Source organism: Pocillopora verrucosa, chromosome 1, assembly GCF_036669915.1.
Source record: "Pocillopora verrucosa isolate sample1 chromosome 1, ASM3666991v2, whole genome shotgun sequence".
Lineage (NCBI taxonomy): Eukaryota > Metazoa > Cnidaria > Anthozoa > Scleractinia > Pocilloporidae > Pocillopora > Pocillopora verrucosa.
This window is the reverse complement of record NC_089312.1, coordinates 19492735-19510793: the sequence shown is the minus strand read 5'-3', so window position 1 is coordinate 19510793 and position 18059 is coordinate 19492735. Positions and strand designations below refer to the sequence as shown.

General features: G+C 39.2%; 2 protein-coding genes across 2 annotated transcripts; both read right to left on the bottom strand.

Moving 5' to 3' along the window:
• Positions 1 to 246: 246 nt before the first annotated feature.
• On the bottom strand, positions 247 to 1377 carry LOC136277775 (uncharacterized). Its single transcript, XM_066160476.1, has one exon. It carries the CDS (start codon positions 1375 to 1377, stop codon positions 247 to 249), a length of 1131 nt encoding a protein of 376 aa, XP_066016573.1.
• A 3671-nt stretch (positions 1378 to 5048) lies between these two features.
• On the bottom strand, positions 5049 to 6934 carry LOC136283704 (uncharacterized). The gene is made up of 4 exons (XM_066172907.1): positions 6804 to 6934; positions 6670 to 6711; positions 6384 to 6520; positions 5049 to 5513 (listed from the first exon to the last, which is right to left on the bottom strand). The coding sequence occupies exons 1-4, from the start codon at positions 6895 to 6897 to the stop codon at positions 5139 to 5141; spliced, it is 648 nt and encodes a 215-aa protein (XP_066029004.1). The 5' UTR covers positions 6898 to 6934; the 3' UTR covers positions 5049 to 5138.
• Positions 6935 to 18059: the final 11125 nt, after the last annotated feature.

Genomic DNA, 18059 nt, shown 5'->3' with positions numbered 1-18059 from the left:
TCAACATTCCATTATCAAGTTTTCCAGAACTCTGTCTGTGAAATGAGCCAAAGCAACTTCGGTTGATAGTTTAGGGCGAAAGCCAAACTGTTTTGTTGTAAGTAAGTTTGACTTAGTCAAATAGCCATAAAGTTGTTGATGCACAGCTCTCTCGAGAATCTTACTAACTGTCGGAAGTACTGTAATGGGCCTGTAGTTATTACAGTCAGATTTGTTATCAGATTTGAAGAGTGCTGTTACTTTGCCTTATTTCCAAATGGCTGGAAAAACACTAGAGTCAAGGGAGCGATTAAATAATCTTGTTAATACAGGTGCGATACTCTCGGCAGAATCTTTGAGAAGCCTTGAACTGATCTTGTCCAAGCCAATCGCTTTATTTGTTTTCAAGGTCTTAAGTTGTTTGAAAACAAATGACTTCCTCACAGGTGTGAAGGAGAAATCATTTGATTGAGCATTCTGTTTTGAAGCTGATGGAAGAATTTTGCCGAGAGCACTGCAAACAGTTTGAAATTTGGATGATAATTTACTTCCAACGGTGACAAAGTGATCGTTTAATAGACAAGCAATCAACTTTGGATTAGTTACTTGGCATCCATTAGACTGAATGAAAGATGGTGGAGAGACGTTTTTACGACTCGTTATTTCATTCAATGTTCTCCACAATTCGCCTGGATTTCCGCTGTTTTTCTCGATGAGATCTTTGTAATAAGAGGCTTTGCATTCCTTAACTCGCTTTTTAACCACTTGCTTGAGTTTTCTATGCCTTGCCCAGTGGTACTTCGAGTTAGATTTGACAGCTTTGGTGTGATGGTAGTCGCGGTCATGCATAAGTTGGCTTAATTCGGATGTCATCCACGGTGCTGGTATGCCTTTAATTCTAGTATTTTTAATGGGGGCGTGCGAATTGGCAACCTTAGAAAATAAAGTATTCCACAGGTTGACACCTGAATCGACATCCATATCATCAATAATACTCCAGTTTAGTTCGTTGATGTCCTTGTTGAAAGCAGACTTGTATTTCTTATATGTGCGATGCTCAACAATACGTGGAGGTGCCTTGGGAACTCCAGATTTGAATATTCCGTAAATCAGTGAATGGTCGCTAATTGCGAGAGGGACTACACCACTGCCAACAACGCGATGACTATTATTCACGAAATTTGTGTTATTGTCAGTTATGTCCATTCGCGTCTTGAAAGGAATTCCATCCCGTATGAACATTGCCACTCCCCCACCGCGAGAGTTTCGGTCTTTCCCTACAACTGAATATCCAGGAATGGTTATTTCAGCGTCAGTTAATTTAGGACTCAGCCAAGTTTCGGAAACTGTGAAGACATCCAAAGTATTGTCTTTGAGGGGAAGGCGAATGGAATCCATCTTGTGCGTAATGCTGCGGACGTTGAGATGAGAAATTTTTAAAGCCTCGGATTGTAGGTAGATTTGTAGACTGCGTAACTGTCGGTCCATGATTCAAAGATACGTCATTGGACAAACAAATCATCATCATTGCGTAGGTAGAGTTGAGCATCAGAGTAAGGCCGAGATGAACTTTCACAAGGTTGTGTCTTGAACGAGACGATCCAGCAGATTTCAGTTTGGATGCTCCTTCGCTCGGTATTGTAGGCATGGAAAGCTGTTGGGAAATATACAAAATCTTTCCAGGTGTAGAGAAGATACTCCAGGAACAGTCTACGTTCAGTAAGGTGGTGAAGGACAAATAGGTGAATAAGAATACACATAGATTTCGCGGAGCACAGAAAACGTGCCCGCCCGCCATGTTATGCAAATTACAAGTCGATGTCAAAGCAAATAAAACTGGTGTTGTTTGTTTTTAATGGCTTTAAACCACTCGATCAAGGATGTCGTGTTTTTCTATTGGTTGAATTTGGATGCTCTCGTGATTTTGCTGTTGATTCTTTCGAGGATTGTTTTGCTGATTCTGCCTATCTCAGATTTGGTGGGGTTGATTAGTCAGTAGGTCGGTTTGTTAGCGAAATTTGGTTTGTGGTTTTTCAGTGTTATGAATGCGTCTTTCAGACATGGTTTGATGCTACTCTGGGTTAAAGAGGAGTGTCGAAACGTTGGATCTATGAATTGTTACTTCTTGGTGACATTCATTAACTCTTTAAACCAGAGTAGCATCAAACCATGTCTGATTGTCCACCTGGTTGCCATGTGAACTTTAATATATTTTGAATGCGTCTTTGTTGGCTGTGGTGTCCACCCTGTCATCGATGCCCAGTTTCGTTGCGATGTTTTTGTTTTCTGAATGGATGGCTCATGTGGTATTCAGTTGTGCTTTTTTGTGGGACTTTGTGATATTGCGTTCTCGTAGATCGTTGTATGTTGACGGTTCTAGTTTGTAAAAGTTCTTTGTTTTGTCAGCGGCGATGTGTAGCTTGGTTTCGTTTTTTATGCGTTTGGTGTTGTCTTTGAGTTTGTCGAGAAAACGGTGGTTTACTTGTTGAATTTTGTCGATGGTATCAGCACAGCATGTAGCATGTCGTCTTCAAATTCCTTCAACTCGTCGATTGGACTATATATCTGTATATACATGCTTAACAAGTACTTTAAGTGCTAAAATGCAAATGCCCAAAATATAAATCCAGTAATAAACCACTACTCTTTGGAATGTTTGATTGCAAAGTTGGTCATAAAGTCAAAACAGTTCTTGTAAAGCAAATACACTTATTCATCATGGTAAATGTGCAAAACTGTTGAAGAATGGTATTCTCCCACTTTCATTTTTAAGGAGTGGTGTTTACCTTCTGACATGTGGATGATTTTAGTATGATTTTAATATTTGCATGTTTAACACATATTGAGGGCATTGTGGACTGCTCTGGTATGGGTAAATGCTAGTTTTAAAGTCCCCTTTTTGCAAGATGAAACATGTTATGATGGCTCTGCCAAAGCGTTATGGTTCTTTGCTCGGTGCTTTTATTCTCCTGCTGGGACAACACTTGGTCCTCACCTAAGCCTCTCATTGGCCATGTTCTACCTCTCTTAATGTTATACTTATCTTCTATCAGCTCTCTTGTCTCAGTTTTCCTAGTTGTTTTGAGGTAGCCTTATTTGAATTTAGAAGGTGCAAATATAACTTGGTTTGGAATCCAAGCTACCATGGTCTTTCCCCCTTTTTTGTGATCATTTTGGCTACTGGCCGTATGGTGCCTGGTAAAACTGTGGGTAAATTGGGCTGCAAGGTGGTTTAAATCTGCTGCAAACTGTCATGATTTTGCCAAACTACATCACAGTTGTGGAGGTTCTTGTAAAAAGATATGTTTCCATTCTCATCTTGGGGGCATTCTCATTTTGCCTCGAGGATGGAAAAATACTAAAGATAAAGAACAAATTAAAATGTAACGGCTGAAAAATCATTCAATCCCTTTTTAAACTGAAGGGACATGTATTGTCCAACCTTGGAAATCTATTCCCATTACTTAAAATTTGGTTGGTATTCCTGTTTCTTGAATCACATGAGCCAAAAAGCCTCAGTACATAAATTCTTAGTTTTGTAAATGGTGTAAGCGCCTACGTTTAATTTGTTTGGATAAGAATTAACTCTTCCTCGAAAAGTGCCCAGTAGTGACAGAGCGGCAAAATGAGTACACGTGCTCGACGGATACCGTGACTCAAGCGTGATGAATATTTTATTAAAATTTATGGGAATCCGGATGGAAATACAAACATATAGATATCAAATAAATTTTGTTTGCAAAGGAGACTTGCAAAAGAGTCCAGGACCCCATGCTGGGCGAGCCCTTGCAGTCACCAAAATCATACATAATAGCTTTAAATAGTTAATTCTTAGATAGGTAAAAAAAGGGGAAAAAATAGCAACAACAACAAACAAAACAAAAAAACATAAGAAAAACTACTAAAAAAACATCAACAAAAAGAAAATAAATGAATAAAAGTGCTATTTTAAGTGCAAAAACAACTGGTACAATCGGTAGACATTTCAATCCTGGTGCGTCGTAAACCCCAGTAGAACCCTAACCCGTGGTGTGAAACGGAATCGTACACACTGTCCACACTGTGACAAGAAACAGTGTAGGGAAACAAGGCGTGACCTAAAAGGGATTAAGATTAGATTGGTAAAGATCATTTTTAATCCTCCTAAAAGATCAAAAAATGAAATCTTTCTTCAATATGGCCATTATCAATAGCAAAGCTCGTCTCATCGTTGTCATGAAAGATTTTTGGTGAAAATTGTGTGGTTTGTAGGAACATCGTTGCTTTCCTTTTTATGATGAAGGGACGTGTTGTCGAGAATTCTGTGTAGATGAATTCGTGGCTTCAAGTGATAAAGGGTGCGAATACTTGCCTTTATTTTGCGAGGAATTTACTTCCACTCTTCCTCGAGAAGTGGCCGCTTCCTGTGTTTTTTTGGCCATGCACGTCTTTAAGGTGTTTTCTAAGCCTTGGCATCTGATCTGTCCCGTAACTTTCGCAAACAGGACATGCCAGAGGCTTGTTGTGGGACTGCATGTGTTTGTAGCACCCGTCCCACGTTGGGAAAGCCTTCTGGCATGCCTCAGACCGCAATGCCAAGGCATAGATTGGCCTTCTCTGGTGGTATCGTGCCGATTCCAGGCAGGGTGGCGCACCTCCTGCTGATGGTTTATCATTGTTTTTCCAAGGTCTGCTTAAATTGTTTTTTTTTTTTTTAATTGTTTTTTTTTTAAATTTTTTTTTATTGTATTAACCAAACTCAAAGCTTCTATTGAAAAAAAATTGTAGGAAAAGCCGCAAATAGAGATATTAAACCAAAGATGACCAGCAGTGACACACACAAAAGATGATGTCTTTCCAGCCCTAAAAGCAACTGGCTCGCGTTCTGAAACGACGCAAAAGATGGCCAGCGTGCACTATTTAAACGGAGTCTTTGAAGATTTCAATCATTTTTTCAATTTTACAGCCAGGGCATGATTCCAATCAACATTAGCATGAACATGTGGAGGTCATAATCCATACACCATCTTGAGGGCAAGTACACTCTGTTTAAAGCTTTTAAAGTCGATCCACAATACAGCAATGGAAGGTGTGTCTTTATTTTATGTCGACTACACATTAAGCTTGCTGAAGCGATATCGTAACCTTAAAGTAGTTAACAAACAACTAGTTCAATATATTTACGATATATAATGATGCAACTGCCTGTGTTTTCTTAGGTTAAATAAGGTGAAAGAACGTGCGATTTTGTAATAGTCACCTAATTTAGATGCATCACAATAGGAAGTTTTTCTGTACATGTGATTCTTGTAAAATACTACCTTACGCAGGGTAGCAGAAAAATACTTAGAATGTGTCAGTTGATCGTTGATCACTGATCGTTGTGTTACGGCCGTCGAATATGTTATAATTGTATATCGCAATACATTGTTGGTTTGGATTAAATCCTGTTGTAACATCGAAAGATACAGTCCTCTTGATTTAGTTGAACCAGCGAGCGGGGATATAAAAACTCGGCAAGAAAAAAGAATCGGTGTAGGGAAAAAGTGCATGACCTAAAAGGGAATAAGATTAGATTAGTGAAAATCATCTTTAATCCTCCCAACAGATCAAATAATGAAATCTATCTTCAATATGGCCATCATCAAGAACAAAGTTCGTCTCATCGTCGTCGTGAAAGATTTCTCGCGAAAATTGTGTGGTTTGTAGGAACATCGTTGCTTTCCTTTTTATGATGAAGGGACGTGTTGTCGAAAATTCTGTGTAGATGAATTCGTGGCTTCAAGTAATAAAGGGTGCGAATACTTGCCTTCACTTTGCGAGGAATTTACTTCCACTCTTCCTCGAGAAGTGGCCGCTTCCTACGTTTTGTTGTCCATGCACTTCTTTGAGATGTTTCTTAAGCCTTGGCATTCGGTCTGTCCTGAAACTTTCGCAAACAGGACATGCCAGAGGCTTGCTGTGGGACTGCATATGCTTGTAGCACCCGTCCCACGTTGGGAAAGCCTTCTGGCATGTCCTCAGACCGCAATGCCAAGGCTTAGATTGGCCTTCCCTGGTGGTATCGTGCCGATTCCAACCAGGGTGGCGCACCTCCTGCTGGTGGCTGATCATTGTCTTGCCGAAATCTGTTTGGAACCCACAACCTTCAAACGGGCACTCTACAGGTCCAGATAGCTTCATAAAGTAATCGAGGGGAGAAAATCTCCTTAGGGAAAGATCTTCCCCCCTCTCTGACTCCAACAAGAATTTCAAGTGGCCCAACATATTCAGTGGTTTTGTAAACCCCCAATAAGGAAAATGGACAAAAACAAATGGACGTGAGTGTAACTAATAAAATTTTTAAGCGGGACTGATTAATGTGAAATTACGAAAAAGATGTCAATGCAAGCAAGAGAACATTTCAAATATGTTTGACTACTTACAAGTTTGTTCGGGTGCGGTGGTGGATTTTTCGCCCTGGCATCATCGTGTTGTTTCGCGTTGTATGCGGAGGCAAAGCGAAACACAGCCTGTTGTTTCAGGGCTTTTATTTTAAATGTGAGGCCCTTCATTGTCATTCCTGGGAGCACAAAAGGAAATTGAAATTCACTATTTATCAAATGTGAGAATATAATATCAATGCAAAAGTGAATTAAACTAAATCTTGTGGTCTGTGACTTTGACCACCATCAAAAACAATGACTCAAACAAGGGATCTGTGTAAAGCACCTTTAAATTCAGCACTTTCCCCTTTTTTCATTTTTTCAAGTTCTGTAGGAAAAAAAGAAAAGTTTAATTCACATATCGTGACATGTGATCAATTGGTTTATTGCATGCAGAAAATTGAAATTAAAAGTAATCACCTTTCTCAGCCTCCCCGATCGAAATGTTGAGACTAGTGTCTCTGAAATCTTGCAGGTACCCTGCAAAGCCCTCTATGGCATGGCAATTCTCCATTGTTTGGAGGTTTTTTTCTACCCTGTAATTGTATGCTGATTTTATGCCTTCCAGTTAGGTTGTCCTGTTGTCTGGACGGAGGTCGCTGAAAATTACGAAGAGAATAACAGTCACTTTTGTGCGGTCAAAAAAAAATGCTTTATTTTAATTCTCATAGATAACCACCGAATTATGTGGCTTTCCACACGAAACTTGCCACAAAGCTCATTTCTTTAACAAACCTTTTGTTTCATCGTTCATCAGAAATTATCTTTTATATATTTTGTTTATCATTTCCCCCTTTATGCCGTAAACATTGCTTCGATTAATTGATATACTGACTTTTCCAAAGGAAAAGATATGCTGAGATCCTTACCGATAGAGGGATGAACTTGTGTCCAGATGTTTTTCAAAAACATCCTTAACATACAACGACCATGTTCCACTTTTTACCGACCAGCCGCCCAGACGGCACAGGGTGGCCACACTTTCCCTGGGAAAAGTACCATTGTTTTTTAAAGTTTCATTTATAATAAATGTCGTGGCCATACCCTGTTATAAAGCTGAAAAACAGTAACGATAAGATCATTATCAAATGGACAACGTTTGTTTAAAAGTAAAGTAATATGATATGAATGAAGAAAGAAGAAATTTTTTTTTTAAAACTAACCGATCTATTGCAGTGATGCGTTAATTTCCGCACATAAAATCCCGCCTTTGCCACAAGGGTATTAAACGCGGCCGTAAGGCCTTGTAATGGCTTGGTGTTCTGAGAGTAAAGGAAATATTGTGATTACACGAGAAATACTGGACGGTAGTCATAGATTCTATTTTAACCGTGCACATCAACACTTGTGACATTAAAATTTAAAAGTATTGCGTGAAATTATCTTTCATCGTGCGTCGACATGCATGGGTAGTGAGAGACTGTGGGAGGAGAAGACAGAAAATCCATAGATTAGAATCTAGTGAACTATAAGAAAATAAAAAAAATGAAAATATTTACATTGATTACTCCGCTTGACTGGTCTATCTCACAAAGAAGATACCACGACTTCGCGTCTTCTCGAAGACGGAAGTCACCATGCTCGTAGGCTTCGTGAGCAGGCAGAATAAAGGCACTCCGTACGGCCAGGAACAAAAACCCGAAGGTTGCCAGTTCGTAAGGGGAACCTTTATGTAACGGAGTAAACGTAAAAGGTCTCCTGAAACATAAATAGGTCAAGAATTTTTAATACTTTTTTTTTTTTCATATTTCATAGGAAAACAAGAGCATAACAGAAATACATCTATACCATATAATTAAACAAGCCACCACCGATCTGAGCCTGTGCCGATACATTTGGTGCCGAATAAATATTTTTAAATATAAACAATAAGAAATATGTACATATTGAAGGGAATCGACAGCTATACCTGGCGCAGAAAATGAATATATGACTGTCGTTAAATAACTTTATAATGAGTACCTGTACTCAACATTTCCCCCGTCCTGCTTCTCCTTTTGAAACTCAATGGTGAGTTTCATGTTATCCTCGTCGTCTTTTTTGCATGAACATAAGAACAATAGGAGGTGGACTACCAAGCTCCTCTAAGAGCTCGTTGGCCAAAGACCTTCTTTTATTTCGGGTCAGCGACCCTTGCCGATAACCAGAGTGGAACGAGGCCGAAATGATGAAGGCAACCAAGATTTAAAGATTGAAAAAATATGAGGTTTTGGACAGACTGAGACTGAGACTGCGTAGAACAAAGGGAAATTGGGCGAAAGTGAGCATGAAGGATGAAAGAGTATGAGGGCTTTTCCAATGTTTCGGTTATGCGCCTGCAAAACAATCACAGTGATCATATCTTTACTCAAAAATACTAGGAAATGAAAGCTGTAGCTATGAAAGCTGTAGCTGTTGGGGCGTGTCAATCTCGTAGGTGTCGATCAAGTGTTCGACATCCTGCGGGAACAGGGCCTCGTCTTGGCGATGGCAAATTGTTGGCCATTTGCTGAAATGAAAATAAATATTGTTATTAATCTGTGTTGCAACGATAAGTTTATGCTTAAACGAGTTTCAAATTATGCAATATGTATTTCACTGTACAATACTATTGTAATTTTTAATGTACTTTGTAGACATGTAAATGGAAGGAGATACAAGTAGGGTAAAATAACGTTTTTTGAAAAATCTAAGAAAGGAAAACAACTTACCCAAGTACACAAACCAGCTAAATATAGCTGGATGATTGTGTTGGGCGCATAACCGGCTTTAGCCAGGTCTGCGCAGAACGCCTTTATGTTCTCTTGCCTGAGAGGAAGAAGTTGAGTCACATCGCCGTGGACGGCTGCGTGCCAGTTTTGGTACGCGTTTCTGGCTCTTACCATTGCATCCAACTGAAATGAAAGAAGAGCCTTAGTGAAAGATATTCCGTACTTCCCCTGTATCATGCACCAAGTAACCTAATTTAACTTTATGTAATAGGTATTAATTATGGATCCACTATTAACTCATTTCGCTTACTCTGTAGATATAGAAACATACAACCATCCATATGTGAAAAAGGGTTTAAACTTAACATATCACGGTTTCGCTCCTTGTGCGAATATACTGTGTTTCTGCCTCTCTCATCTCTTCCTCTCTGGTCTGGCTATCTTGGCACAGAAAGACCTGAAGCCGTCCAGACTTGGCCATGCTCGAATCTGGCACTAGATCTGTTTTGAAGGTAAAGAAAGTTTCTTTACTAAAAATAAAATCCTTTAACCACCGAGGAAGATTTCACATGGACACTCGCACAAGGCGCACTTATTTCCTCTGTTTCTAAAGTAAGTATAGAGGTAGAAGGCGCTGTGGAGAAAAAGAAGATTTCACATGGAATGCCAAAAGACCAAGGTAGCGAATGTAATATATATATATATATATATATATATATATATATATATATATATATATACACATTAAATAAAGAAAATTCTCATCACACTACCTGAAGTGGCGGCACTCGTAATTATTTGCTCTGTTGTAAACGTAGAAGTAGAGGGCGCTGTAGAGATTACGAAGGTAGTCTCATTAGTAACAAATAAACTTATTGATTTAGCCAGGTCTCAAGTACAGCGCAATAACAAAATCACGAACAATAAAAAAGACAGACAAGTGACTCACCCGCGATGAAACCGGCCGAGGCAGTGAAAGAGGCCGACGAATCTTCAAGACAAAATGGATAGATACAAGATTATCAATAGGAGAAGCGGAGAAAACATGATTTGGAAAATGTAATGAAACTCGTGATTAAAAAAAAAAGACAGGTTGGAAGATCGCCTTTGGTTATATCTGGAAACACAGGGGCGTCTTGGCCTTCCGGCGATGTAAGATGATATACAGACTGAACCGCAGCATACAAAGAGGAGAGCCAATAGGTATTGGCCCGCTTATTATAAAAGTTAAAGTGGGAGCGAAAATTATCAATAAAGGTACCTTCTGAGAAGGACTCGTTTTGAGCCGGCAGAGAATTGTCTTTAGTCCGAAAGAAATTTAACCATTTGTGAAACAAACGATGGTAAAATTCCCACAACTAAACAACTTTTGGACGTGCCCTGCACTTATAAAACTAGAAGGAAGAGTGACGGAACACACTAAACTGACTGCAAGGTAGAACTTGCACCGGTGAAAGGTACTGCGAAAAGAAGAAGGAATGAAAACCTTGCATTGATAAATATCAATTTACTGACGTTGAAGAAGGACGCTTTCAAAAAAAAATTGGAAAAAGGAAACCTTATTTTAGAATGGAGTAAAAAACTCACCTACGGTTACCGAAAAGGGAACCGAATGACTCACAGAAGTCGACGAAGCTGTGGGTGGCAAATAAGGAATAATGTTTAGAAATTGTGAATTTCGGCATAAAGGAAACGTCATACGGCAAACATACTAAATGATATAAAAATCGAAAAACCCTTTCACCATGTCACCGAAAGAAGAATATGACGTTAACGGTACCTTCCTTCTATGTTCTTAAAAGCCTTTAATAACAACATCTTTTTTTTTTAAGGGAAAATTCCTGCGGTATAACTTGACGGAAATCGTCGTCGTCCGCCATTTCCAACATTTCGGAGTCGAACTCAAAACTAAATAAATTTTGCCGTAAATTACAAGTTTCATCCTCAGTCAACAATGAGGTGAAGCGACTCTCAAGCCAACTCAAAATTTTATCGAAAACAATGCCATTGTAAACCTAATACGGAAACAAGGCACAACCGCACAATGTCGCCAGCGTGTCTAGGATGATGTTTCCAGTAAGTGATCATCCTCGGAGACCCAGGGGCTGTGAGTCGATTTCAAGTCAGGGCGGAAGAAAAAATTTTTTTTTGACGCGTTTGTCATGGGATCACGAGCGAAAACAGCGGGAAAACCTGGGCGTTTTCCCGCCAATAATGACGGCTACCACGGACTCGGATATGGCCTGAGATCTATGGCCTTCCCCATAATTCCGACCTTGTTTACACATGGCACCCGAAAAAAGCGGGAAAATCTGGGCGTTTTTCCGCCAACGACGACGGCACCCGCGGCTCGGATATGGTCTGGGATCTAGGGGGTTTCCCATAATGCCGAGCTTGTTTACACATATCGCGCAATCGATAATTCGAATGAGGGCTGTTTCACACACTGTCATGTATTCTTGTGTTTCGTTGCTTCAGTTAGTACCCAGAAAAGAAAATTGAATTTAGAAGGTACAAATATAACTTAGTTTGGAATCCAAGCTACCATGGTCTCTCCCCCTTTTTTGTAATCATTTTGGCGACTGGCCGTCGGGTAAAAACGGTGGGTGAATCGGGCTGCAAGGTGGTTTAAATCTGCTGCAAACTGTCATGATTTTGCCAAACTACATCACAGTTGTGGAGGTTCTTGTAAAAAGATATGTTTCCATTCTCATCTTGGGGGCATTCTCATTTTGCCTTGAGAATGGAAAAATACTAAAGATAAAGAACAAATTAAAATGTAAAGGCTGAAAAAATACTCAGAGTAATTATTAAAACCTGATAACAACTTGAATTTAAAAAAAACTTAGGAAGCTGATAAATTACATTATTTAAGAAAAATGGGATTTGATACAAATAAATGATAGATGAATTACATACAATACAATAATTGATTATTTGATAGGGTAGTTTATTAGACAAACATGAGTGAAGATGTTTCTGAGTAAACGTAAAAACAAACATGCTCATGGTTATTGGTAATGGTAATTAAGCATTGATTTGAGTTCAATTCAGGAAGATTGAGTTTTAAAGAGTGGCCTTTTGAGAAACTCTTTGAACAATCTGACGGGCTTTTGGGTGGCCTCTGTAGCCTGCATCTCTTGCTATGTTTTACGGTGTTTGATGTCAAACCACTGGTTCGGGTGTCACCGAGCCCTACAGCCATCTGCTATTTTTTTTTTCTTTGACCAATATGTCATGTTTAGAACTAACTTTATCTTTGTTGCTTTAACCAAATTTGATCGAGGCCGAATGTCGGTGATCTTTCTTATGATCGAACATCCAATTTTGTCCCATCATCATGAGAAATATTTCTAGCTATATATTTATGGTTTGGAGGATCCTCATTCAATCCCTTTATAAACTGAAGGGACATGTATTGTCCAACCTTGAAAATCTATTCCCATTACTTAAAATTTGGTTGGTATTCCTGTTTCTTGAATCACATGAGCCAAAAAGCCTCAGTACATAAATTCTTAGTTTTGTAAATGGTGTAAGCGCCTACGTTTAATTTGTTTGGATAGGAATTAACTCTTCCTCGAATAGTGCCCAGTAGTGACAGAGCAACAAAATGAGTACACGTGCTCGACGGATACCGTGACTCAAGCGTGATGAATATCTTATTAAAATTTATGGGAATCAGGATGGAAATACAAACATATAGATATCAAATAAATTTTGTTTGCAAAGGAGACTTGCAAAAGAGTCCAGGACCCCATGCTGGGCGAGCCCTTGCAGTCACCAAAATCATACATAATAGCTTTAAATAATCAATTCTTAGATAGGCCAAAAAAGAAAAAAACAGCAACAACGGCAAACAAAACAAAAAAAACATAAGAAAAACTAATGAAAAAACATCAACAAAAAGAAAATAAATGAATAAAAGTGCTATTTTAAGTGCAAAAACAATTGGTACAATCGGTAGACATTTCAATCCTGGTGCGTCGTAAACCCCAGTAGAACCCTAACCCGTAGTGTGAAACAGAATCGTACACACTGTCCACACTGTGACAAGAAACAGTGAAGGGAAACAAGGCATCACCTAAGATTAAGATTAAGATTAGATTGGTAAAGATCATTTTTAATCCTCCTAACAGATCAAATAATGAAATCTATCTTCAATATGGCCATTATCAAGGACAAAGCTCGTCTCATCGTCGTCATGAAAGATTTTTGGTGAAAATTGTGTGGTTTGTAGGAACATCGTTGCTTTCCTTTTTATGACGAAGGGACGTGTTGTCGAAAATTCTGTGTAGATGAATTCGTGGCTTCAAGTGATAAAGGGTGCGAATACTTGCCTTTATTTTGCGAGGAATTTACTTCCACTCTTCCTCGAGAAGTGGCCGCTTCCTGTGTTTTTTTGGCCATGCACGTCTTTAAGGTGTTTTCTAAGCCTTGGCATCCGGTCTGTCCTGTAACTTTCGCAAACAGGACATGCCAGAGGCTTGTTGTGGGACTGCATGTGTTTGTAGCACCCGTCCCACGTTGGGAAAGCCTTCTGGCATGTCCTCAGACCGCAGTGCCAAGGCGTAGATTGGCCTTCTCTGGTGGTATTGTGCCGATTCCAGCCAGGGTGGCGCACCTCCTGCTGATGGTTTATCATTGTTTTTCCAAGGTCTGCTTGGAAATCGTAGCCTTCAAATGGACACTCCACAGGTCCACTGAGCTTGAAAGAATATTCGAGGGGAGAAAATCTCCTTAAGGAGAGATCTTCCCCCCTCTCTGACTCCAACAAGAATTGCAGGTGACCTAACACATTCAGTGGTTTTGTAAACCCCTAATAAGGAAAATGGACAAAACCAAATTGCCGTGAGTGTAACTGATTAAATTTTTAAGTGGGACTGATTAATGTGAAATTATTGACTACTTACAGGTTTGTTTGGGTGCGGTGGTGGATTTTTTCCCCTGGCCTCATCATGTTGTTTTGTGTTGTAGGCGGAGGCAAAGCGAAACACAGCCTGTTGTTTCAGGGCTTTTATTTTAAATAAATATGAGGCCCTTCATTGTCATTCCTGGGAGTAAAAAAGGACATTGAAATTCACTATTTATCAATTGTGAGAATATAATATCAATGCGAAAATGAATTAAACTAAATCTTGTGGTCTGTGACTTTGACCACAATCAAAAACAAAGATTCAAACAAGGGATCTGTGTAAAGCACCTTTAAATTCATCGCTTTCCCCCTTTTTCATTTTTTCAAGTTCTGTAGGAAAAAAAGAAAAGTTTAATTCACATATCGTGACATGTGACAATTGGTTTATTACATGCAGAAAATCTTGCAGGTACCCTGTAAAGCCCTCTATGCCATGGCAATCCTCCATTGTTTGGAGGTTTTTTTCCACCCTGAAGTTAAATGCAGATTTTATACCTTCAAGGTAGGTTGTCCTGTTGTCTGAACGGAGGTCGCTGAAAATTACGAAGAGAATAACAGTCACTTTTGTGCGTTCAAAAAAAATACTTTATTAAGCGAATTATGTCGCTTTCCAAATGAAACTTGCCACAAAGCTCATTTCTTTAACAAACTTTTTGTTTCATCATTCATCAGAAATAATCTTTTATATATTTTGATTATCATTTCCCCCTTTATGCCGTAAACATTGCTTCGATTAATTGATATACTGATACAATCAAAAACGTTAATTTCCTGCTCCGGAAGCATAATAAAAGTTAAAAATTTTTTTCCAAACTCGGAGCTAAAAGTTAAAACTTATGAAATATTTCGTCCGTATTTCGACCGGACTTCATCAGTCAATGATATGAATGTTAAAAAGATGAATTTTAAAAAGGTTTTTTTTTTTTTTAACGCCTCTTGGGGGTTAGAATTGTGTCATAGATAGCTGCTAATTCGTAACCATTGTCTCTGTTTAACGCCGGTTTCGTAAGTTTAATTTGAATAGCTTCTTTTATCCTGCGTTTGAAGGTGTTAACTTCGGTTGATAGTACTTTTGTCTTATTTGGGTCCACCGAGTGGCCCTCTAGGCGACAATGCTCGTGAACAGCTGATGAACTTCTTGATTGGTGTTCTTTCACTCTGATTTCCAGAGCGCGGGCCGTTTCGCCAACATACTCCTTGTTACACTTGTTACAAGAAAAATTTTTTTTTTTAAACTAACCGATCTATTGCAGTGATGCGTTAATTTCCGCACATAAAATCCCGCCTTTGCCACAAGGGTATTAAACGCGGCCGTAAGGCCTTGTAATGGCTTGGTGTTCTGAGAGTAAAGGAAATATTGTGATTACACGAGAAATACTGGACGGTAGTCATAGATTCTATTTTAACCGTGCACATCATCACTTGTGACAAAAAATTAAAATTTTAAATTTTAAAATTTAAAAGTATTGCGTGAAATGATCTTTCATCATGCGTCGACATGCATGGGTAGTGAGAGACTGTGGGAGGAGAAGACAGAAAATCCATAGATTAGAATCTAGTGAACTATAAGAAAATTAAAAAAAAGAAAATATTTACATTGATTACTCCGCTTGACTGGTCTATCTCACAAAGAAGATACCACGACTTCGCGTCTTCTCGAAGACGGAAGTCACCATGCTCGTAGGCTTCGTGAGCAGGCAGAATAAAGGCACTCCTTACGGCCAGGAACAAAAACCCGAAGCCGTTGCCGGGTCGTAAGGGGAACCTTTATGTAACGGAGTAAACGTAAAAGGTCTCCTGAAATAATAATAGATCAAGAATTTTTAATACTTTTTTTTTTTTTTTTTTTCATATTTCAAAGGAAAACAAGAGCATAACAGAAATACATCTATACCACATAATTAAACAAGCCACCACCGGTCTGAGCCTGTGCCGATACATTTGGTGCCGAATAAATATTTTTAAATATAAACAATAAGAAATATGTACATATTGAAGGGAATCGACAGCTATACCTGGCGCAGAAAATGAATATATGACTGTCGTTAAATAACTTTATAATGAGTACCTGTACTCAACATTTCCCCCGTCCTGCTTCTCCTTTTGAAACTCTATGGTGAGCTTCATGTTATCCTCATCGTCTTTTCTGCATCATAATATGAACAATAGTCAACTTGATTTAGATAGATAGATAGATAGATAGATAGACGTTTATTAAGAATACCTTAATAGCAGCTGGAAGCTGAATTACAAAGGTGTACAAATTATATAATAGAACTATACAATAAAATCAAACCTAAAAGGGAACTAATTTACATATGGGCCCATATACAATTGTAATAGATGTCAATTAAAATGTCTTGCGCTTGCTGGAATGAAAGTATCTCTGAACCGATTTGTTTTAAAGGAAACTCTAAATGGTCTGCGTCGTCGTAACTCCATAAGTTGATCTCGGTTGTCGAAAGGCAGTAAGTGGTACAAACAATCCAAGGGATTGGAGACGATGTTGTTCAAGAATTTTAAGCAAAGGTCTTCCCTCCGATCCCTTAGGGTTTTCAGCTCTGCCATCTGAAGCACTTCTCTATAATGATTATCATAACCGTATATAATTTTCAAGGCTCTCTTTTGGACACGCTCTAAACTTAAGCTCAAATAATCGGGGAGACTATAATGGTAGACCTGACATCCATAAAGTAAGACGGATTGAATGCAAGCAACATAAAAATTCACTAATTCTGGTGATGGTACCTTAGCTCGCTTTAACTGAGTTAAAAAGTAAAGGCGCTTAGCGGCCTTTTTAATCATCTCAGTAACGTGAGTGTTCCACTTGAGGTTGTCTTGAAAATACACACCCAGTAATTTCACGACACTAACGGCGCTAACCTTAGAGCCATTAATTTCTATGAGATCGTAGGAAGGAGGGGAGCGCACGAAGGAAACTCTTAGCTCATTACATTTTTTCGGATGAAGTTGAAACGAGTTAAGTGTTGACCAGGTAGCTACTTCGTTTATCATAGACTGAGCATTGCTAGGACCACCCTTGCTTATGATTTCATACACTGTCGTGTCATCTACATATTTTATACAATCACTGGCTGATGGTACTTTCAAATCATTTATCATAACCAAGAATAGCCACGGTCCCAATTTTGTTCCCTGCGGTACTCCTGCTCGGACCGATCCCATCTCTGAGAGACAATCATGTGCAAGTTTGACCCTTTGTTTCCTATCTTTAAGAAAGGCTATTATCCAATTAATGATGTAAGGGTTGATATTGTAGGTCGAGAGTTTCGATAGCAAGAGGCTGTGATCTATCAGATCGAAGGCTTTTCTATAGTCCAACGCAAAGATCCGCACGGTGTTCCCCGTTCCGTCTGTTGCTTGCGCCCAATTGTGCATCAGGTTTATCAATGCATGCGCAGTGGAGGATCCTGGAATACACCCAAATTGATCGGGTTCCAGGCGTTTCAGAAGTGCTGGTTTCACATGTTCATGGACGACGTAGTGCTCGGCAATTTTGGACAACGTTGGTGTCAGTGAAATAGGTCTCAAATCTTTCGCCGCATCCTCAACTATCTTTGTTTTGGGAAGAGGGGTGATGTTTGCACATTTCCAAATGTCCGGTAAAGTCCCTTGACTAATCGAGGAATTGATGATACAACGAAGAGGTTGAGCGAGCTCAGGAGCGAAGTCACGCAAGACCCAGTTTGGGATATTATCTGGGCCCCCAGCTTTGGAGGAGCTGACCGTACTAAGGCATTTGAAGGTAGCTTCCAGTGAAATAATGGGAGTTTTAAAACCCTCAGTGCTCACAGTTTCGATATTATCTAAAAGTGGGTCAAACGAAGCTTGAGGTTCTAGCAGAGCTGTGTTGATTTCATTAGCCAAGATCTTAAGGTTGATTGAGGTAGCTGGTTTACTTGCTAGGAGCTGATTTGCGACACTTGTAGATGTTTTGTTCATTCCACATAACCGCCTACATTCGGACCACCACATTTTAGGATTGTTTTCGGTCAAAACGCTGACTTTAGTGTTGTAATAAGAGCGTTTGCAGAGCTTCCGTTCCCTGTTTAC